Source organism: Halichoerus grypus, chromosome 9 (genome assembly GCF_964656455.1).
Source record: "Halichoerus grypus chromosome 9, mHalGry1.hap1.1, whole genome shotgun sequence".
Classification (NCBI taxonomy): domain Eukaryota; kingdom Metazoa; phylum Chordata; class Mammalia; order Carnivora; family Phocidae; genus Halichoerus; species Halichoerus grypus.
The window spans coordinates 2,760,219-2,782,741 of record NC_135720.1 but is presented as its reverse complement, the minus strand read 5'-3'; the positions used below and the strand labels follow the sequence as shown (position 1 = coordinate 2,782,741).

Here is a 22,523-nt window from a genome sequence, read left to right as displayed (position 1 = left end):
GTATTGTCAGTCTGGAAGAATGCCTTCTTCCTGGATCATTGCTGCTTCATTTCCCCGTTTGATGTATGGCCATGGTGCTGGATTTTCTCAAATCTCTGCAGGTCCATAAAGGTCTCATCTGCTCCCTGAGCTACACCTGCCTCTTCTGGGGCCAGCATTTGTTTGCTTCTCTCTGGAGGGTGAGAAAGCTGCTGTGGTCCTCACGGAAAGTGGGCGCACACTGGCTTCACCTCAATAAGGGACCTGCCACGCTCACGTGTTCTCCCTGGAGTTTTGGAACGGGCCTTCTCTGGGCTCTCCTGTATCTGCAGTGGACTCATCTCCTGACGGGCAATCCGTCCCCATCATTTTGTTCCCAGAGCCCTCAGTGGCTCCTCACTCCTGATCACGTGTTCTAACTCCTCCCCCCAACACGTAAAGTCATTCGTAGTAAATCTTGCCTGACCTCACGTACAACAATCCTGGACCCTTCCTACTCTGCCTGTGGGGGTGTCCCCGTGCTAAGCCGACCTGGAGCCAACTTCCCGGACCCTCTCCTGCGAAGACTCTCCACCTCTGGACTCTGTAGTCATCTCTGCCTCCTGCTTCCATGGCACTCAGCATTCTGCTGTGTGAACAGTGCTCGGAATGTCTACACATTCATACTCCCCCAGATTCAAATCATCTCCTTCGATCTACGCCTTTGTATGTAGCCTGCACATTAAAGAAGCTAATCATTACGATTGAACTACCGCTCTGGTGGTCTGCCCGGCGTGGCTTACCCGCAGCTGTGGCCCCTGAAACTCCGAGAAGCCTTCTTTCATCACCCGGCACGTAAGTCATGTGTGTTAGAGAGACCGGTCTTCCCTTCAAACTTGTCTTCCTTAACTTGAGGAGAACCCTCTTGCTACAAACGTCCTCGGTTCTACCAAACTCAGGTGGATTTCCACATGGCTGTTGGCGTATTTTGAGGATGGATAGCCTGGCCCAGAAACCATCTCCACGTGTGTCAACAGCTCGCCCTGGGAGCCGGGGTAGTTGAGGTGGAGACGGTCAGTGCCCTTGTCCTCCAGGAGCCCAACAAGAAGTCAAGGGCATGCAGGCAGGGCTAGTTTTCTCACATAGTGTCCCAAGGAGGACACAGAGAAAGAGGTGCAAGGCCTCCCCATAGAGGAAAGTAATAAGTTTGTTCATATGGATTTTATTTACCAACCATAAGTAGTGATGATGCTGCCCAATTTTTACTCTTTGAAAGGAAGGCAGGTATTTTTGGATTACACATGATGATCAGAATTTGCCTCAAAATAATCTGGAATGGGGGGAGGGTGGGGGTGTTGATGCATAAATAAAACAAGACTGGCTTTTACTTAATAATTTTGAAATTATGTATTTGTGACAGATCCATGGATATTTATTATACTTTCTGTATGTGCTCACAATTTTTACAATAAAATTCATTTTTTAAGAAGGGATTTAATCTCTCAAGCAGATGAGTGTGGTTGTAGATTATCTGTAGAGAGTATAACTTTTAAATAGCTTCTGAGATTAAAAGCATCCCAGAGTAGCATGAGATAATTCACTTCTAGAGCTGGTGCGCTCAGAGGCAACCGTGACCCTGGGCACATATAACACCGATTCCGTCTGTACATCGATCCCTCCCTGTGTGGTATTCGCCCCGCCGACCCAGCGCCGAGCACAGAGCAAGTCTGCACTGTCTCACCGGTCCCGCCTAGGTCCCTCCGCTGCCCAGCGATGCCATGTGGTCCTTGCAAAGGCTATGTCTTTGTTCAGGGCACGTCCCTACCCCCTCCCGTGTCTCCAGCCCTGCACCGAGGAGTCGGATCCGTCCAAGCTGCCTTCCTCACGATGCGCGGCAAGTCGGCTGCATCCCACAGGAACTTAGCCCCAGTGTTCTCTTCTTTCACTTGAATGTGATAGAAAGACTTGCCTTTCTGCCTTCGACTCGAGAAACTTTGGCTTTCCTAAGGAAGACTTGAACTCCACAAGGTGGGGATAATGTCTTACGTCTTTCCCAAGAGGTGAGAACAGGTGTGAAGTCTTCACAGCCTGCACCAGCCTGATGGGGAGGACACTGTGGTCTGTGATTCATCCCCGAGAGTGGGAGGGTGGGCGAGGTGAGACAAAGAACAAGGGACACTGAGCTTCAGAGAGCCCTGCAGCCCTGCGTCAGACGACAGGTGGGAAGCCGCCCAACGGGGCTCGAAGACTTTTAACTCTAAACTCCTTGCATCTCGTGCTGCACCTCCGGCCCCGTGTGTGGCCACGCTCGATGCTCGTGCGCCCGGCACATAGTTGGTGACGGCAGACAAACTTCTGAAGTTGGACGAAGGGTTGCAAACTCTAGTCACTGTGTGTATTTAGATGTCTATTCTCCAAGTGGATCTTTGCTCATGGTCACTAATAGATGGAACCATATTTGTTTACCACAAATGTTAATTTTATAGAATTTAGTTCAGCGCAAATAGGCAACAAGATAGTGAGTCTGGAGAATAGAACTGCAAACAGAGCGACAATTAAGTGAGAGATGTTGCCTCTTAAGTCACAGCAGGTTCACGTCTAAGACAACTCGAACTGAGAAAGCACCGGACAGCGTGGAGGACAGAGCCCAGGGAGGACGGAAGGGGGACTGGAGACCGTCCGCGGCCAGCTCACAGCGCAGCCACACGTAAGCTCGGAGGGCGTCCCGGCGCCGTCTGTGCTCGGGGCAGGCCGGCCAGCCGTGGCGGAGCAGGCCCGGGTCAGGGGTGCTGTCCTTCCCCATCAGCGCCTCGTCTCCCATCCCCTTTCCCCCCTTCTGCGCAAAGTCAGTCTGCATTCTGCAGCTAACAGCACAGGCAGAAGGAGACGGAAAGGAAAACAGCCAGAAAGAAAAAGGGGGTAAGCATCAGAGCAGGAAAGGAAGAATCTGCTCCTTAGTGGCTCAACCCGTAACCGTCTGGGAAAGCTCGCGACATGTAAGCACAACCCCAGAGCTTACAACACCGCGTAGGAAGGCTCCCCGAAGAACCAGACGCCGCGCTCCAGACAAGGAGAAGCCACGGGCCGCACAGGCTCTTCACCTACCCCAGGATGGATGACCTCACCTCCCGGCAAACCGTGGCTCTGGGGCGGGCAACACCACAAACCCCTCATTGTCCACGGGCGGCCCAGCCCGCTGCCCTCTCTGTCCTGAGCCCGGAGCCCTGTCTCTTGTCAGCCCCGCACTCAGCATCTCCCCCTTGGCCTGTCCCCAGGCCCCCCTCACCTGCTGCCCAGGGCTGGCTGCCCCAAGGAAGGCTGAGCCTCTTTCTGTCCTGACACCTGGGGTTCTGGGTGTAGCAGGGGAGCTGTGCCCCGGGGGCCCCCAGGCTTAGCCGCCCTCTCCTCATGGGACTCCAGGTCCCAGTGCTGCGCGTCTCCTTGGTTTCTGCCCCAGGTTTGCTCCCAAAATGATAGGGTGTCCTCTGTCCCACAGACAAAAGTCCTGTCTTGACTTCCCCACCACAGGCCCCCCAGGATGTTGATGCGCTGACCCCCAGCGCCCCCCATGGCCAGGAGTGCCCCATCCCTCAGCCCTCCTGCAAGGGGACCCCATACTCAGCCCTCCTGTGCGTGTCTCTCGACCCCCAGCACGCCATTCTGCCCTGGATGGTGGGCTTAGGTTTAAAGCTTATGATGATAAATAAGAATATAAGGAGAAAAGTAATGTATACAACACATTGTTTAATTATCAAATTTTGCTCATCCTTAAGTAGCATTCTAAGGTTTTCAGATGCTGCTTTTATGTTTAACCTACAGGCAATTTACCCAAGGAACACATTTCAAAACAAACTTCCACTCCAATAATTATAGGCAATAACAAAGTACCAGCTTTCTCCTTTTTAACGCATTAATGAATTGAGGAACATAAAAGCTCAATTAAAAACAAAGGCACATACATCACTGGGCTCTTTCAGTCCCGTTAATTTAATAAAACACTGGTGTTGAAATGCCACTGAAGGAAAACGGGATATCCTTGCTCTTTTTCTTGCTTGGGGTTTCCCCTCAGCTCACATCAGTAAACGCCAGATGTCTGCTCACCGCGCTGCACTCAGAGCCCTGAGCCCCCGGGCAGCACAGAGGATGCGACGCTAGGACAGAGCAGGGTAGAGTGAGAGCCCGGAAGGGTGGGCCAAGGCAAGGGGCTCCGCAGATCCCCCAGGGTCTGTCTCAGAGGCTGAAAATAACAGGATCTGAGGTGGGCACCAGTGATGCAGACACAAAGGGTCCCACGCGCCTGCGGCACGGCCACTGCTGACCAGTCTCAGCAGACCGCTGTCCCGTCTGTCCTCAATGTTACGTGACCTCCCTACTCCACGAAGACTCACACTCCCCTCTGTACCTGCTGCTTCTGGAAGCCCATTAGTAATGCAAATGCTAAAGTTTATAACCGTATTCTTGTAGCCAAATCACCGTAGGGTTAAAAACTGACAGAATAGATGTTAAATGAGAGATGGAGGGAAGGTCAGGCGGCGAGAGGACATCTGGCTGAATCAGGTGCTTCTGGCTAAGCCCACGCAGGGCGGCTCTGGTCTGCAATCTGGGCGGGGACCCTCATTGTCTCACCCTGGGGTCCCGCGGCTCCACGGAGCACCTCCACGACCCACCACGGCAGGGGCCAGGCTTGAAATCCAAGCACATGCGTGTTCAATGGCCATCGACACCTTTGCATGTCTCTGTATGAATAAACATTGCATATCGCAGATGTCTAAGACTATCACAGATGTCTAAAACTTCAAAGCCTTTGATTTTATAAATGATGTGCAATTATGTTCTCTTAATTAGGAGAAAACATTGAAAAGGCAAGAGAGGTGACAATGTACTTAGTCCCAATTGAGCAACGAGTAAACAAGAGACAAAACATTTGTTTCAAGAGTCAGTTATAATCTACAGACCATATTCCCTCAGTTCCAGAGAGCTGAAATGTTTAAAAATGATCTTATTAGTTTAAATTATTAGTTTTAAATTTACCTCATTAATTATGTGGTCATATAATGTCAGATTTAATTTGTAATAAATTAATGATTCACCTAGGAATGATCAAGGACTGAAACACTTCCCTCCATTAACCAGCGCTTTACTGTCAGGGAAATCAATGTCCCCAGACCACTATATATACAAACAAATGCCACCAGAGCCTATCAGACCGAGAACATACAAGAGGAATGCATTCCAGGCTCTTTAAACCTTTAGGGGCACAAATCCGCAGCCCAGATGGTGGGCCAACCCCCACCCACCGTGAGATGGCGAGGGAACCAGCGGGCGCATAAATGGAAATCGGCAGGTGGCAGGTGGGAGGGCAGGTATCTTGGGTCTAGGCCTTTGGGGCCACCTGGCTTCTAAGGCACTGGGCCCCAGACTGGGTGAGGCATCCTGGGGCGGAATGACCCGGTCTTCCTCCCGAGCTTCTCCTGCACATGGAGGCTGGGAACCCACCACGGTGCAGCAAAGGGTGCACGCCCGGATTCCACCCCAGGCTCTGTGTCCCATGAGAGCCCACGTGTTCGAAGTGAGGCTGTGAGGAGGTCCTGTCATCCAGCTGCGGTGGGGATGGAGATGCCCTCCAGGCAGGGCTGGGGTCTCGCTGGGCGCTGCCCCCTCTGATCCCCATGGGGAGGACCCTCGATGGGTCCTCATCGGGTGTATCTCCCAACATGAATATTTATCCAACACGTTTTCCCACAAACAACTCAATGTGTTTCCTAAGAGAAATTCTGGGCCTCATTGTGAAGATGATAGTACTTTTTCTACCTCTTCATAATCTGTGGCAGCAGAATGTTGTATAAGTCTGGAGAGCTGCGTTTGTGTGTCTAAGAAACATCGTAACAGAGTGGGGACAAAGAGAAGCCCATAGAAGTAGGGGCCCCACGGACACCCTAGACGGTGGGGGGGATGTCGCTGAGGGGCCACCCTGCTGCACACGGAGGGTGCTAGGTGCTTAGTCCCTGTGGTGGGTGGTGGTGAGCATTGAGTGGGCTGTGACACACCGGGCACGAATGCACGGGCCGGAGCGCAGGACCCGGACGGCCGCGGTTCCGTGATCCGCCGCTCACGCCCGTCACTGTCCTTCCTGCCCCTCCTCCCTGGGCCGCTAGAACCAGACCCGGCCTCTGACTTCCTTCTTGCACTAAGCTCCCTCCGGAGAACGGAACAGTCATAGGCCATGCGTCGTTACAAGCTGCTAGGAGCGATCTTCAGCTAGGACTGGGGGAGATCATGAGCTCAAATCCATCACCAGCCTTGTAGCCCCTACTCCGTACCAGCTCTTGTGAAGACTGCTTCCTAGCACCCCGGGTCCAGGGGCTGGGGAGAACAGCTGCTGGACAGACTCGGGGCCCTTCCAGACCAGACGGGAGTGGGCTGAACCGCATCAGGCCGAGACACCAATCCTCCCTTAAGGGGCTGGGCCATGGTCGCGCCTGCTGGCCCCCATCTCCAGCATCGACCGTCAGAGCTGAGGCCGGTCACTAGGGCAGGGATGTGGGGGCGCCCACCAAGCAATGCCCCCCTCCCGCCGTGGGACACTGTGGGCCAGCGAAGGTGCTGTCCTCGTCACTGGACTCAGCCCTGAGCTGCTCTGGGCCTCACGTGCAGGTGGAGAGATGCTTCTGAACGAGTTCTGTGAACACCAGCATGCAATGCTAATGCCCACCCGAGAGACTGGCGCCAGGACGTGTCCCGACAGCCACCAACGCCTGTGCCCTGCTCCAGACTCTGTGTCATCCACGGCATTCCACGTCCTGGCTCACCCGTTGATCCTGTGAGACCTGTCACTTCCTCGGCAGGAGCACACTCCTGTCCTCTGTGTCCCCACCACCCTAGGTCAGGGCCCCCAGCGTACTGCGCGGGCAGGTCGCCGGCGGAGGGCTCCCGCGGCGGGGCCATGCTCCCACCTGTGTCCCGGGCGGCGCACACACTGGGACCGCACTCCCCGTCCTTCAGCGGCAGGTGGAGGGACATGGGAACGATGAATCTGGCCAAGCAGAGGCGTGGAAGGTCCGCGTCAGGGCGAGAGAGGCCTGGGACACGTTTGTGGCGGCCGCCCGGCGCCCACAGCAGCCACACGGGGCGGGGGGGAGGGGAAGGAGCCCAGCCCTGCGGCCCCTGTGCCTGCCCCCAGCAGCTCCGGGCCGCGGAATCGCACAGCTGCTCGGCGTCGCGGCGCCCACCGCCCCGTCTGCGGCCACGGCTCGACCACAGCAAGAGCGGCCGGACACGGGCATCGCGGCAGGGCCGGCGCGACGCGCTGTCCTCACGCCCGACTTTCCGACGGGGAACGCGAAGAAGCCGTGAGGCGTCCCGAGAGCCACACACCCAGGGGCGGGGCGTGGAAAGCAGCGGAGTTCCCTGCGCCCTGGGGCTGCGTGTTCGCTTAGGGAAGGCGCAGCTTCAGGCCGGCCTCGTGCACCTGCTGGCGGCTCCGCGGGATTTCCTGCCGGCGAGGCTGAGGAGGAAGGAGCAGGCAGTCCGGAGGGAAGGGGCTTTGTTAAAAACGGGTGTCACTCTGTGGGTGTCCATCTGCCTTCCCCGTATCTACTTCTCCGTTAACACAGTTGACTGGATTATTTGGATGACGCGAATCCTGTAACTTGTATTTGCTCAGATGTGGCTCGCTAAGCGTTGCTTCCGTGAAGAGCAAGCGGAGAGCGTTCAAACAAGCAGAGTTTGGGAACATTTAAGGACGGGCCAGTATCACCCTCGTGCAGCAGAACCGGCGGTGGACCCGTGGAAGGTTTCGGGGTTTCTCGGGGTTTCTGCACTGACACTGAGCACAGTCGTGGGAAACTGGGGCTCAGCAGCATCCCTCCTGGAGGGCGTGAGCCGCACACAAAGATCTAAGCCCCTCGAGGCAGGAATGAGATCTGCAAGACGCTCTCAGTGACACCAACGCCACCCACCTGCCACGGGGGGGGGCTCTGTTCACGGGGCTTGCACACCCACCCACCTGCCACGGGGGGTGCTCTGTTCACGGGGCTTGCACACCCACCCACCTGCCATGGGGGGTGCTCTGTTCACAGGGCTTGCACACCCACCGCCTGCTGGGGGGGAGGGGCTCTGTTCACGGGGCTTGCACACCCACCACCTGCCAGGGGGGAGGGGCTCTGTTCACGGGGCTTACACACCCACCACCTGCCGGGGGGGAGGGACTCTGTTCACGGGGCTTGCACACCCACCCACCCGCCACGGGGAGGGGCTCTGTTCACGGGGCTTGCACACCCACCGCCTGCCGGGGCGGCTCTGTTCACGGGGCTTGCACACCCACCCACCTGCCACAGGGGAGGGACTCTATTCACGGGGCTTGCACACCCACCACCTGCCGGGGGGGAGGGACTCTGTTCATGGGCTTGCACACCCACCGCCTGCCGGGGGGGCTCTGTTCATGGGGCTTGCACACCCACCACCTGCTGGGGGGGAGGGACTCTGTTCATGGGGCTTGCACACCCACCCACCTGACGGGGGTGCTCTGTTCACGGGGCTTGCACACCCACCACCTGCCGAGGGGGGAGGGACTCTGTTCACGGGGCTTGCACACCCACCACCTGCCAGGGGGGAGGGACTCTTTTCACAGGGCTTGCACACAAGTTCTGCCAGCCCAGCTGGGGAGGGCGGAATGGGAGGGTGAAGGCAGGGGTCCTCAAAAGTCAGGAGAAAGGACACCGGAGCTCTGGCTGGGGTACACCTGGCGGGGGTCTCTGCATGGCGGAAGCCCTGGCAAGGATTTCTGGGTTTCCTGTGACATGGTTGGGGTCATCACTCTCCTCTGCCTGTCCTTCCAAGTCTTTGGGCATGTCTCCTCCGGTCACTAAAGCTCGTGCGCCAGGGCGTCTTTGTGGGGGTTGGAGAGGTGCCGAGCTGTGCAGTGGGGCATGCCCACAGGGACACAGGGACACCGGGGCCAGAGGTGGGGGCGGCTGAGGGCCACAGCTGAAGTCTTCTCTGACCCGCTGCCCAGGCCAGCCTCAACGTGGCCGCCCGCCTAGCCAGGGGATAACCTCCTACCGGGAGAGCCACACCTGCGAGGGGGTCACTCCTAAGGGAACTGTGATGAGGAACCAACATGAAGTCATCTCTCCCAGGTCCACTTACGGCCACTTAGCAAAGAGCAGAGCCGCGAAGCTGCATGTCACCACCGGGCTTTGAGGAGCCAAAGGAGGCTGAGCAAACTGCACGCGGTGCCACTTCTGTGCCTGAAACGAAGCGTGGGCCGAAGGAGGGAGGCGGGCTGACAGGAGACAGAATATGGCTGGATTCACGACTCCATCCTGGGTCTAGGAAATGCCCAGGTTAGCTACACAACACAGATGTTGTAGGACAGGCAGCAGGGGCAGTTTGCGTGCATGCCCGCCCATGCACACGCAAACAAGTGACCTTCTCATCCCCACTCTTCTCGTGGGGATAGTGGGGTAACGACTGCACCTCCCTCCTAAGAATGTGCAGCGGATCTTACCCCAGCTCCTCCACCTTCCCGATTTAAAACCGAAGGTTCAAGGAGCTGAGCTGACTCTGCCAGCATCACTGGCTTGCTTAATTAGGGAGGCACCTGGGGTGAGAACACGCTTGTCACGGCTGCTGCGGGAGAGGGAATCAGAACCGGAGGCTGGAGAGGAAACGGACCAGCGCCGGTATCAGGGCTCCTCGGAGCCGGAGACGTGAGGCAGCCCCGGTATACGCGTGCATACACCTGCAGCACGCACATGCACACACCGGCACACACGTGCACCTGCACACACACACCGACACACGTGCACACCTGCCCACACCTGTGCACGCATAAACCTGCACACGCCTGCCAGCAAACACACTGCACACACACGCACACCTGCACGCATGCACATGTGCATGCACACCCGCTCACATCTGTGTGCGCACGTGCACGCCTACACACACTTGCATGCAAACATACACACACACCTGAGTACACTCCTGCACACCCGCTCACATCTGTGTGCGCACGTGCACGCCTACACACACTTGCATGCAAACATACACACACACCTGAGTACACTCCTGCACACCCGCTCACATCTGTGTGCGCACATGCACGCCTACACACACTTGCATGCAAACATACACACACACCTGAGTACACTCCTGCACACCCGCTCACATCTGTGTGTGCACATGCACACCTATACACACTTGCATGCATACGCACACCTACACACACCTGAGTACACTCCTGCACACCCGCTCACATCTGTGTGTGCATGTGCACGCCTACACACACTTGCATGCAAACATACACACACACCTGAGTACACTCCTGCACACCCGCTCACATCTGTGTGCGCACATGCACGCCTACACACACTTGCATGCAAACATACACACACACCTGAGTACACTCCTGCACACCCGCTCACATCTGTGTGCGCACATGCACGCCTACACACACTTGCATGCAAACATACACACACACCTGAGTACACTCCTGCACACCCGCTCACATCTGTGTGCGCACATGCACGCCTACACACACTTGCATGCAAACATACACACACACCTGAGTACACTCCTGCACACCCGCTCACATCTGTGTGCGCACATGCACGCCTACACACACTTGCATGCAAACATACACACACACCTGAGTACACTCCTGCACACCCGCTCACATCTGTGTGCGCACATGCACGCCTACACACACTTGCATGCATACATACACACACCTACACACACCTGAGTACACTCCTGCACACCCGCTCACATCTGTGTGTGCATGTGCACGCCTACACACACTTGCATGCATACACACACCTACACACACCTGAGTACACTCCTGCACACCCGCTCACATCTGTGTGTGCATGTGCACGCCTACACACGCTTGCATGCATACACACACCTACACACACCTGAGTACACTCCTGCACACCCGCCTATATCTGTGTGCACACATGCAAACCTGTATGAACATGCACAAGTGCGTGCACACATGTAGCCCACAGCCCCCAAGAAGTCATGAGCAGGAAGAGACTTGGATGTCACCTGAGTAAGCAGGTCAGGGCTCATGATGCAGAGGGACCACTGTGAAGGCAGAGGCTGAAGACAAATGAAGACACCCAAACCCGTGGGAATTAGAGTAAGTGTGACTGTGATGGAGAGAAGGCCGAGCCACATGGACCATGCATCGTGCCTCCCCAGCACAGGATGGACCATGGGGAGCTGGGGGGCGTGCACAGTGCACTTTCCCTCCAACCGCACCCTGCGCACGCCCACTCTGCCCAACCTCTGCGTCCCCTCGTAGGCACTGTCTCCCCTGCTCAGAGCAGTCCACTCATCTGAGCAGCACGTATGGCTCCCTGCGGAGGAAACAGTGCCTGGTTTCCAAACACGGCCCAGAGGGGCCGTTCCTCCATCTGTGACAACACAACGTGCTCATTACTCACACGGTCATCTTGCAGTGGAGACCCCCCTAACATCCATCATGCCCGGCTCCTTTTGAGGGAAAGGGGTTCCTCTGCCTGCCGGCCATGGACAGCACCCGTTCCTACACGGCACAGCTGTCCCGACAGGCCTCGCTCGGCTGACCTGCTTTTCACCCCAGCACTTTCTTTCAGATGCCCACATTTCCTCTCTGCACACATCAGTGGGATGGAAGGTACTTAGGCCGAGTAAAAATGCATCTCACTTTCTTCAGTGAGAACAACCAGGCCCTTCTGCCCCAAGCTGACCCCACAGCTGGCTTCCTTCTGCTGGCTCTGGACCAGCGCCACTGGGGAAAGTGGGCCGCTCCTCTAGCCACATCCCCGCCACGAAAGACGTTTGTCTTCCCAACTCCACGTGCCCCGTGCTTCTATGTGAATCTACGATGTTTCTTCGCTTCTGTGGAAGGACCGGTTCTCTTTCCTCCAACAGAAGTCACATCTGAATTCACGTGAAGGTGCCTGGGACCAACGGCACAGACCGCGATGTGCTCCTGCAGCGTTTTCGGGGAAATCTCCAATGACAGACCTCTGCGTGCACCTGCCAGGGAGCGTGTGTCCCCTCAGTCTGACCGGGGAAGAGGAAAAACGTGTGTGGGCCATAGAAACAACAGGCCTCTACTCGAATGAGCCAGGAGCAGGGACGTGGAGGGGAGGGGAGGCCGGGCCACCCCCACCGTTCAGAGTTCCCAGTGCACGTCCAGGTCAGGTCCTTCCAGCTGCGCCCTCAGACCCCCAGGCGCTGCAGGGACCCCACAGGACAGGCGGCGGTCACTGAGGACACCTGTGGAAGCTAGCTGCTAGAATGCTGTGCAGTGAAATGCTCCCACACGTCAGAGGCAAATATTTAGAGACTCTGAACAAAACCGCCCACCCATGGCTACGAGGTTGGCTTGGTGGCAGCACCTTCCCCATGAGGGGCTGAGCCCAGTGTCCCCGTGTTCTGCTGGGACGGGGGCATCCCTTTGCTGTCACCCTGCAGAGGGAGGTGTCATGACAGGGACTGGCGAGATGCTGAGGGCCCTGGCCTTGCTGGTGCAGCCCCGGAGTCCTGGCGGTGTCCCTGCCCGGGGAGGGGCTCTGAGCGCCGGGAGGGGCCCGTCCGGGGAGGGGCGAGTGAGGACGAGAAGCTGTTGGTCTCTGCGGCACGGACGTGCCAAGCCCTGCACTGGCTCATGCCTGTCGTCTGCATCCATGCTGGAGCCCCAGAGAGCCCCCGCCTGTGGCTGTCCCATAAATCCTCTCCTGTGGGGAAGGGTGTCCATATATCCAGAGTGAGCCCACGAGAGCAGCGAATCAGCAAATCAACCCTTTCCATTCTGCAGAATCCGGGCGCACCTGCCCATTCCCAGACACAGAAACACACCCACGCCAACTGAGAAAGCCACACGGGACTCCCGCCGGACGTCTGTCCGGAGATCGGACGCTGGTGCCCCTTTGCTGCCAGAATTATGTCCTGGTGGCCACACACAGCGTTACACAGTCCTTAGGATCCTTAGCAGAGAGAACACCTGTTCCGTGACCCCCGCGCGTCCCTCTCCAGGCCAGTGTCCTCCACACGGTGCCACACGGTCATCCTGTGTGTGAGGCCTATGTTCCCTCCCCGGGCTCTGCGGCAGCCTGCGTGCTCACACCCCCAGCCTCGCCACCAGCTGGGTAACTGGGCACCTCATCCAGGAGGCCTCGGGCTCCTCAGCTGCAAAATGGACACAGACACGCTGTCTCAGAAACACTGCACGGCCCCCCCCACCTGCACGTCTCCCCTCCAGGTTCTCGAGGGCGCCCACTGCCAGTCTGCATCCTCGCATGTATCCACAACCCCTTCCAAGCCGCTTCCTTCACCTGCACCCACATCACTCCACGTTTTGTCTGCTCCCCGTTAGACCTGAACTGTGCACGGCACACCAGGCCCTGACCTTTTCTAAGAACTCCTATCTCAATCATTTATCCTCAAAGGGATTGGAGGCCCCACGGGTTTGAGGCAAAGGTGCAGTCCAAATAACAGTGCTAAGTATGTTTCAGGCATTTATTTACCCAGGCATTTACTTATTTATCCAAAGATTAGAAGAGAATATTAAGAATCATGGAAGGCTAGAAGGAAGCTAGCCAGGGCACAGGCCCCGTGCAGCTACTCATGATGCTTGAAGAATAGCCACAGACCAATTAAAAGTCATCCTCCTAAGCGGGACCAGTAACAGGACAGGGGATCCTGCGCTGGGAGAGTGAACTACAAGTTAGCAAACACGCAATTACATCAAAAGGCATTCCCGGGGAGGGACCAGAGAGCTGGGCGTGAGGCTCCTTGCGACTTAAGTCCTGCAGAGCGAGCCAGGATCAGGGACGTCACCTCCCAGCTGACCGTCCCCTGCCAGCACCTCTCCTCTCTCTGGAGGAGAAAGCGGAATAAGTAAGCAGAGGAAGACAAAAGAAGAGGACAGAAGTATGAGAAAAAGGTAAAAGGAGTGACACCGCTCAGCCTCCTACCTTGTGCCTCAAGCTCTAGGTCAGCTAAAAGCTCCCCTTGCTGAAAAGAAAGCAGGGCAGTCAGCGATCAGAGCTTGAGCAGGGATACGAACAACAGTACCCAAGCGTCGGCCAACTCAAGAGTGAGATTGAATAACCTCCAACAGACAACAGACGCCACACAGAACAGGACTCTCTTGCAAGACAAAATTGAAAGAAAAACAGAAATAACGGAGAACAAGTTGGCACCTAACAAAGAAAAAAATGAGAAAAGCGAATGCTTTAAACAATCACTCTCCGTCTCATGTTAAATATTAAGAAATGGGGTGGGGGGAGGTTACAAATGTCACGTTTGACTTTGAGAAGTAACTACCTAACGGGCTGGCAGGTCTGGCTTCCGACGGGACTGCGGACCATCTTGGAAAGAGAACACCGCCCACTGCAAAGCACTTTGGAAAACAGAAACGAAGTACTTACTAACAGTGCCCCATAGAACTTAGAGAAGGCTTGCCGGACGCGAGAAAGCATGCTGCCTGAGTTAGGAATGACGGTTTATGGCCAGGGAGCCCCCTCCTCTTCGAGCATGGAGAGTCTTAGCCCTCCACGTGTCAGCGAGCAAACTTCTAAGTGGTTTGTAAACATTCGGGCTGATTCTCACCGTCTTCATCCGAGACGCCGGTTCCTTGCAGCGAGGGCAAACCAGAACCACTTTTAGTGGCTGACCTAATCCAACACCTCGGGGTCATTTACTTAATATAGGGACTGCTGTTTCCATCGGGTGGCAAGCGAGCAAGGGTGGCCACCTGTTTGGCTGTGCGTCTGCCTGTCTTGAGCGAAGCCCAGATCAGACGAGCCGCTAACATGAAGCTGACGGCGCTGGGGGCAGGACGCACGCGATGGGCGAGGAGGCAGTTGGATCCCATCTCGGGTCGCCGCTGCCAAACCCACGTGACGCTCCTGCCACATGCCTGGGAGCCTGCACAGCAGAGCGCAGAGAACGTGATTCTCGTGGTTCTTAGCATTGTTTCCGTGCGTTCTTTCCCAGAGACTCTATTTTCGTCATTTTCAAACTCTGATCTTGTACCATTGGTAGGGCCTCTGCTGAAGAAACCTAAAACTGGGAGAATGTAAGCCGTGTACCAGCGCCACGGGGCTTAATTGCAAAGCCACAAAGATTCACTGTTCCCGCGTCCAACTGCTCTCCTTGGTCTCCTAAATCAGCACCTCTCTCCAAATCTGTGGCCACAAATATCCGGAGTAGACTCAGACTGTTCATAACATGGCCCCAGCAGTTTTGTAATGATGGAGCTTTTTTAAAAAGAAACGTTTACACCATGAATATCCCGCCCACGGCTCCTTGAAGGGATGCGGTTGGCTGGCTGAATGTGATGTTCTGCCTGTGCCTTAGAGAGCCTGGCATCGCATAGTCACACAACCAGCCCTGAAGGAAGGTGCGTACACAGCACAGCCCACAGCCCCAAAGGGTCTCTGTCCTGATCAGCTCTGTCCCGGATCCCAGAGATACTGTTGCAAACTCCTACCCCACATCTTCAAGACCCAAGAAGGCAAATGCAGTGGAGGTGAGTGCAGGGGACCGCGGATGCAGACGTTGCTCCACACAGAGCAGGCTGGGAGACGCAGAGGCACTCAGGTGAGAGAAAAGTACGGGATCCCACCCGCCTCCCAGAGTGCAGGCACCAGACTCCTGCCTGTCACTGTCCCCTTCCCAGTAGTGCAAGTGCGCATTTTCTTGCTTCTCTTCATGCTCCAATTCATGATCTGAGAAGGACTCAGAGGCCACTATGGGATTTGCATAAACTTGTGTGTGGCCACAGAGTCCCCTTTGTAACATGGAACAATTCACGTTACTCTCAGGTTTGCACACACGTATACATGTCTAGGGCTACACATACAAACTCAAGAATAATGAGAACTGCTTAACATTGCAATATTTCTTTAGGATTTTATTTAATTATTTTAGAGAGAGAAAGAGCACGACTCCGCGCTGAGCACAGAGCCTGACGCGGGGCTCGATCCCATGGCCCTGAAATCATGAGCTGAGCTGAAACCAAGAGTCGGGACGCTCAACCCACGGAGCCACCCAGGCGCCCCAATACTGCAATATTTCTGAAATGAATGAATGACGCCCTCTCTCCATCAAGACAGAAGGTCCACTAAGTTAATTCACACTCCTGTGCCACGTCACTCAGAAAATGATAGCTTTGGGGTACGCTTCCCGCCAACACCCAGAGCACTTGGCTGCCGGGGCAGAACACTCTGGATGCATTTGCCTCCCCTCCTAGCGTGATGCTGGCTGCCAACACGATCAGCATGTTGTGTGTAACTCTCCTCGGACATCCATGTATCCAAGAAATGTGCAGGAGTCACTTGGGCTGTGAAAGAAACTCGGGAAAAGCAGTGGCGAGTGGGAGAGACGCCCGCTTCGTGGAGCTCACATGCTGGGGCAGGAGCATCACTGAACAAACAACCCCAAGTTCAATACACAAACACCGTTGTCAGGAGGCTGAGCAGCGGGCTGCCTTGAGCGTGGAGGGCAGCAAGGCCGTGCCCCAGGCTGCAATGAGTGTCATCAAAGCTGAAACCCAACGGGCGCATTAGAGATTACGTAGGCAAAGAAAAGCGAAGAGAACCTCCTCCACAAAGACAGAATATCAGACACAAGACAAACACGACAGATGCCGAGCCGGAGGCCACGAGGGCCGCGTGGCTGGGGCTGGGGAGAGCCATGGGACCACGCAAGGGTTTTAGCTAGAATGTGTCTCTCGCTGTGGTAACTGACTGACCAGGGGAGGGCTGGAAGGGGCACTGGCCACTCTCCAGGAGCCAGATGGTGGACCTGGAGCAGCGTGAACAGCGGGGCTGCCTGAGACCCCACGGGTGGGATTATCACCTGGATGGGCGACTGCAGGCAGGATGAACAGAGCTGATCATCAGACACTGCTGGGTAGCTGGAGACACACCACTTATATTCGGATGACAGCTCCCTTTCTATGTCCTCTCCAGACTCACCTTCCAAGCCTCAGACGAACACGTCCACTCTCTGCTGGGAACGTGAATTCTACTCTTTCACAGAAACTCGACTAACACGTCCACAGCTGAACGCGTCATTTTTTCCCTGAACCACCCATTAAAACAAATAGCCCCTCCTCCATTTTTCCTCATTGTAGCAAATGTTCCTACCATTTGCTAATCATCTGTGAAGGTTAATTTCCTAGATCAACTTGACTGGCCCACAGAGTGCCCAAATATTTGGTCAAATATTATTCCGCGTGTGTCTGTGGGGATGTGTTTGCATGAGATTAACATCTGAACAAGTAGAGAGTAAAGCAGATGATCCCCTCCCCACCCCATGTGGGTGGGCCTTGTCCAAGCAGCTGAAGTCATGAAGAGAACAAAAGGGCCGATCCTCCCTTAAGTAAGAGGTAACTCCATCTACCTGAGGGCTTTCAAGCTTTTAAGCATCAGTCTTTTCCTGCCTTTGGACTTGAATTAAAGCACCACCCTCCCGGAATCTTGAGCCTGCTGGTTTTTAGACTAACACACCACTGGCTCTCCCGGGTCTCCAGCTGTAGGTATGGGGACTTGTCAACCTCCACAATCATGTGAGCCATTCCTCACGATGCCCGCCCCCCCCCCCCACTGTATGTATGTTTCCTACTGGTTCCATTTCTCTGGAGAAGCCTGACCAATACATCAGCCAAAGAGGGGATGATGTTGCCTAGGAAGAAGGTAAAGTAAAAAACAAAACACACCAAACAACCCCAGAAAAACCAAGACAAGCTACAGGGTACCACATCGCATAAACAAACTCTAGAGTACATGAAGACATGGAGATGAGCAGGGTTCACTTCAAAGTCAGGTAGGTTGGAACTCAGGCAGGGCTGCACCTAGGTGCCCGGCCAGATAGCAAGAGAGCTGTGCCCCAGACTCCCATCCCCCTGACTGTGGCCAAGTGGCTGAGCTCAAATCGCTGGTGCATGCAGGGGATTGGTGTGACTCCACAAATGTCTCATCGAAGATGGAATCAACGTCCTAGACTTTCCTGTCTTCTGAAGGGTGGAAACCCCATCTGAGAAGGATCCTGTTTTACGTCCGTGGACAAAGGCCACACCCTCTGAGATGGTGGACGGAGAAGTTGGAAGAAACCCGGGTTCCTGAATGACCTCATGGAGCCGAGCTTCCATACCCACTGGGACCAGCACCTCGGGACGACCCCCATGACAGATTCAGTCCTTCCCAATGTTAGTCACAATGTGTTGGAGTCTCTCTGCTGCCCCAGTTTGGCTTGTGTCCAAGCAGAAATGGGCATTGAGACACATCCATGGATTCAGCAGCATGGGCTGCACCACAGTTCCCTCCGACACGGCTGGAGGGGATGTCCGTGTGCGTCCGTGTGCATCCGTGTGCGTCCGTGTGCATCTGTGTGTGTCTGTGTGCGTCCGTGTGCATGCTCACCGCTGTAGCCGCACACCGAGGAGCGTCTGCATGTGGCAGGCACCGGGGAGCGTGTGAACTACCAGTGGACGGGAATGGCCCGACTGGAGACAAAAGGAGGGTGAAGAAGTGAGGGAAGAGGGTCTGGTTCCAGTGATTTACTGTGAGGGGGAGAAGAGCCTAATTCCAAGGGGTGAAGTGGATTGCCTGAGATTTAAAGAAGCAAGAGGATTTAAAAGCCCTTTTACCTAAGGTGAGCTTCTTCCTCATGATGCTGTCATTAGAGAGTTTTGGTTACTCACCTGGTGTGTTTGCTGTCTACCTCTCACACCGTCCTTTTCCAAACCGTCCCCGGGAAGCTATGTGTGGGATCACATTGGATTTTTAAAAAGTAATTTCTCCATTTTCCTTCCCATGAGGACCACAAAAAGGGCGCCGCCTACACTGTCCCTGAGAACACCTCTACCCTCTCAGGAGTCGTTCCCCTCAGGCTCTGTCCTAAGACCTGCCTCCCCGAAGGCCTGCGGCACGTCCAGGCGCCGGGCTCTCGGTCCTTGAGAGCACGGCCTCCTCCAGCTCTCCTTCGGAGCCCCCCCACAGCAACCGCTGCCACCCCCTTCCTCACGGGCTTCTGTCTACGACTCACGATCGTCCTGCGGCCACAGGCCTTTGCTGGGCTGGGGTGCACACTGACTTTCCAAAACACGTCTCTCTGATGGGACGAGACTTCCGTCATCTTCTAGCCAGGTCTCATCTCACCAAGAGGAACAGGTAAGACCCGTGTGAAGTGTGCCGCTCACGGAATGCGTGTTACAGATGGCTGCCAATGGCTAAGGCATTGATTAAAACACCCTTTCCCAATTAGGTCGATCACGGGAACGACTGGACACATTTCAGACGTGACCTCTCTTTTTGGTCACAGGAGAGGAGACTTTCTCCGTGGGAGTGGCGACAGCTCTGTTTGGACTGACGGACAACGCATCCCACACCCAGGGTTCGACTCACATGCGCCGATACCAGTTTGTAAATCCAGAGAATACACATAGTAACTTCGCTCGGAGGCCAGAACGTGGTTTTACCAGGTTGGCACTCGTCAAAGAGAGACCCAGCCGGGAAGAGCAGGCAGAGGATAACCGTAGTCAGAGCCTGCCCGCAGCGCGCCGCGCGGGACGGGGTGGCTCTGGGGGAGCGCCTCGCTCCCCCGCACCCGCATCAGTAAGGATGCAGCTTTTTTCCCCTCCCATCTTCCTCTTGGAGGCTCAACATTGCTTTTTTTTTTAAAGATTTTATTTGTTAGAGGGAGAGAGAACAGGAGCAGGGGGAGCGGCAGAGGGGAAGCAGGCCCCCCGCGGAGCAGGGAGCCCGATGCGGGGCTCGATCCGAGGACCCCGGGATCATGACCTGAGCCGAAGGCAGACGCTTCACTGACTGAGCCACCCAGGCGCCCTGGAGGCTCAACACGTCTTCACGGAAGAAATATCAAGAAGAGAAAGTGATGCATAGCGTGTGAAATCAAACACAGGGCTGGTGTAGCAGCATGCAAAGCTGTGGTTACTGTGATTACAGTCAGAAAGGCTGGCCGCTTCCAATTTCCTTTCTGCAATTCAATTAATCTAATGCGTACCTTTCTGCTTTAAGGTGTTAATTTTTTCTATGCGAGAAAAAACCAAAGGAGGACGGAAGACATTATGACAGTATAAAATCTAACGAACAGACAAACGGGATTGTTTGGGATGTTTTCCTCAGCTAACATTTGCTTTGTGAACCCACTTCCTAGCTGCTGTCTTCAGAAGAACTTAAATTGCTTCCCAGCATCATTTTCATGTTTTGGAAGAAACTGACTCACATTTCTCACAATCGGGTTGGAGCTTGATTTTGCATAAGAGGGGAGGGTTACATCTGGAGAAGAACTGCCCCATCCCCCAAATAACTGGGACACATTTACGTGGATCATGAATAACAGACTTTTAAATGCCCCTCACAGGCACAGCAATCTTAAAATAAATAATAATAAGGCAGGTGTTGATAACATACAGTAGGTAGCCAAGGTGATTCAAGGTCAGTTTCTTCTTCTTGAAGCATCTGCAGATAATCAGCCTCTCCCAACCACCCACCTGACCCTTCACAAAAGCAGCGCCCTGACATGTGCAAGCTACTGATGAATGCAGCCTGGTTTGCGACGGGCATATGTTTTATCAAATGCACTTGTAAGGGACAGAGTTGGGACTGAGCAGGCTTGAGCATCATGAAGAAGTGGCGGTGGGCACAGGCACACTTCTGCAGCCCATGGAAGACACCACGCTGAACCCCAAGGATGCTACCACCAGTGGACATGGCGAGACATGGAAGCCTACGCTTCCACAAACGAGATCCGCTGAGCCACGTTGCCCCTCCTGGTCCTACTTGGCCACATGCTCAGTCTTGAAAGTGTCTATGTTGCAAGACTCTCCGGGGTCTTTGTTGGGAGGACCAAGCACAGATAATGCTACAGAACACCCGTTGCTGGGGTCACTGCATTTTGTGCAAAGCCTGCAATGGTCTCTCTCTCCGAGGGACGCCCAGGCGGCCACCCCATCCGTCCTTGTCTGGTCTGTCACCAAGCTGCCTTGTCTTTCTCTGTATTACAGCAAAATTCCATGTGTACCGCAGCATACTTCATTCATTAGGAATTTGATAGGTTTTTTCTATGCAAGGATTTTTAATTAGGATTGTTACTTTTTTGGTTAGCGCTCTGGCTACAAAATTTCTAAGGTTTTGAATGTTCCACTGCAACCTAGTATTTCCTAAGCCCTTGCTATTTTCAGTGGATGATTTTGCACAATGCAAGGTTTCTCAGGAACACATGGATTGCTTTAGAGCTCACACACCTGTCCTGCCAATCCCTTAGCGAACACTTCGAAGGTAAGACGTCTTATTGCATTCCGTGGCTAACTTTTATTCCACTTACGGTGTGGATGTATGGAGTTATAATTCATATGCTTAAAACACCTTAGCTTCTTAATGTTTTATGTTTATTACTGAAACTTTGAGAAGTTTGCAATTATTCATGTATCCAGATATTTAGGTACAATTGCTATAATTTGTGATGTAATGTTTAGACCTTATGAACAAGCCTCTCTGCCTAGATGTGAGCCTCTTCAATGTCCCCTGCAACCTAAGGACCTCTTTAAACTGGGTATTCCAATCCTTTCCCAGGTAAATAAAGTTATTTTCAACCATGTCTCTGATGACTGCTTCTGTCTTTGCGGTTCTGTTTTGTCCCTCAGGAACATCTGGGATTCTTAGGTTCCCACTAGCTTCCCGGTGTTCCCTCTCCATCAGCTTTCAATTTTGTTGGAATCTGGACCGAATCAGATCACACGTCTGAGCTCCAGACTCCTCTATCCAATATCTACTCAACATCTTATTTTGCATATCTCAAAAGCACGTCAGTGTCCATACGCACAAGGTTCATACCTCTCTCAATACTCCCTAACTCAACAAATGGTGTCCATCCAGTTACACAAGCTGAGTAGGGGGAGACATTCCTAACACTCCTCTGCCTCCTGTCCTGTACCTCGTCTGCCGCCTCGACCCAATGATTTTATCTTTAAGTGGTCCTCAAATTACCCACACCTCTGTCTCCACCACCACCCTCCTGAAGCAAGCTATGGCCATCCCAGACTCGGACGACCGCAGAAGCCCCTCACTGGGTCAGAGCGGCCCCATGAAACACAGACCTGAGCACATCACCACCCTCTGCACAAACGCTTCCAGAAAACTAAGAGTAAAAGAAAACGTCTTCAACTTGGCCCAGGCTATATTCCCAAAACATTTAGTAAACATCACAGTCAGTGAAGAAACTTTAAAATCAGGAGCAAGGATACCCATTAATATAACAAGCGTCTAACCTGGTACCAAAGGTCCTTCCTTACCAAAGGAATGAGTTGGGGGGGCAGTGAGGGGAAGGAGGGGGGTAGGGATGGGGACAGGGAGAGGAGGAGGAGGGAAGATGGAGAGGAGGGGCAGGGAGAGGGAAGGGGAGAGGAGGAGGAGTGGAGGGGGGAGGAGGGGAGAGGAATTAGGAGGAGGAAGAGAAAGGGAAGGGGAGAGGGGGAGGGGGAGGAGGGGAGGAACAAGGGAGGGGGGAGGAGGGGGAGAAGGAGGCTTGAAAAGGAAAAG

General features: G+C 54.6%; 1 protein-coding gene across 9 annotated transcripts in view; it reads right to left on the bottom strand.

Moving 5' to 3' along the window:
* RPS6KA2 (ribosomal protein S6 kinase A2) overlaps window positions 1-22,523 on the bottom strand; it is a 344,404-nt gene that overhangs the window by 212,499 nt on the left and 109,382 nt on the right. The window contains exon 1 of one of the 9 annotated variants that reach the window (XM_078054482.1): window positions 14,385-14,450. The exons of the other annotated variants lie outside the window; for them this stretch is intronic. Coding sequence (XP_077910608.1) covers window positions 14,385-14,435 — 51 coding nt within the window. The 5' untranslated portion in view covers window positions 14,436-14,450. Of the gene's footprint in view, window positions 1-14,384; window positions 14,451-22,523 lie in introns of those variants that run through there. 9 annotated transcript variants of the gene reach the window in all.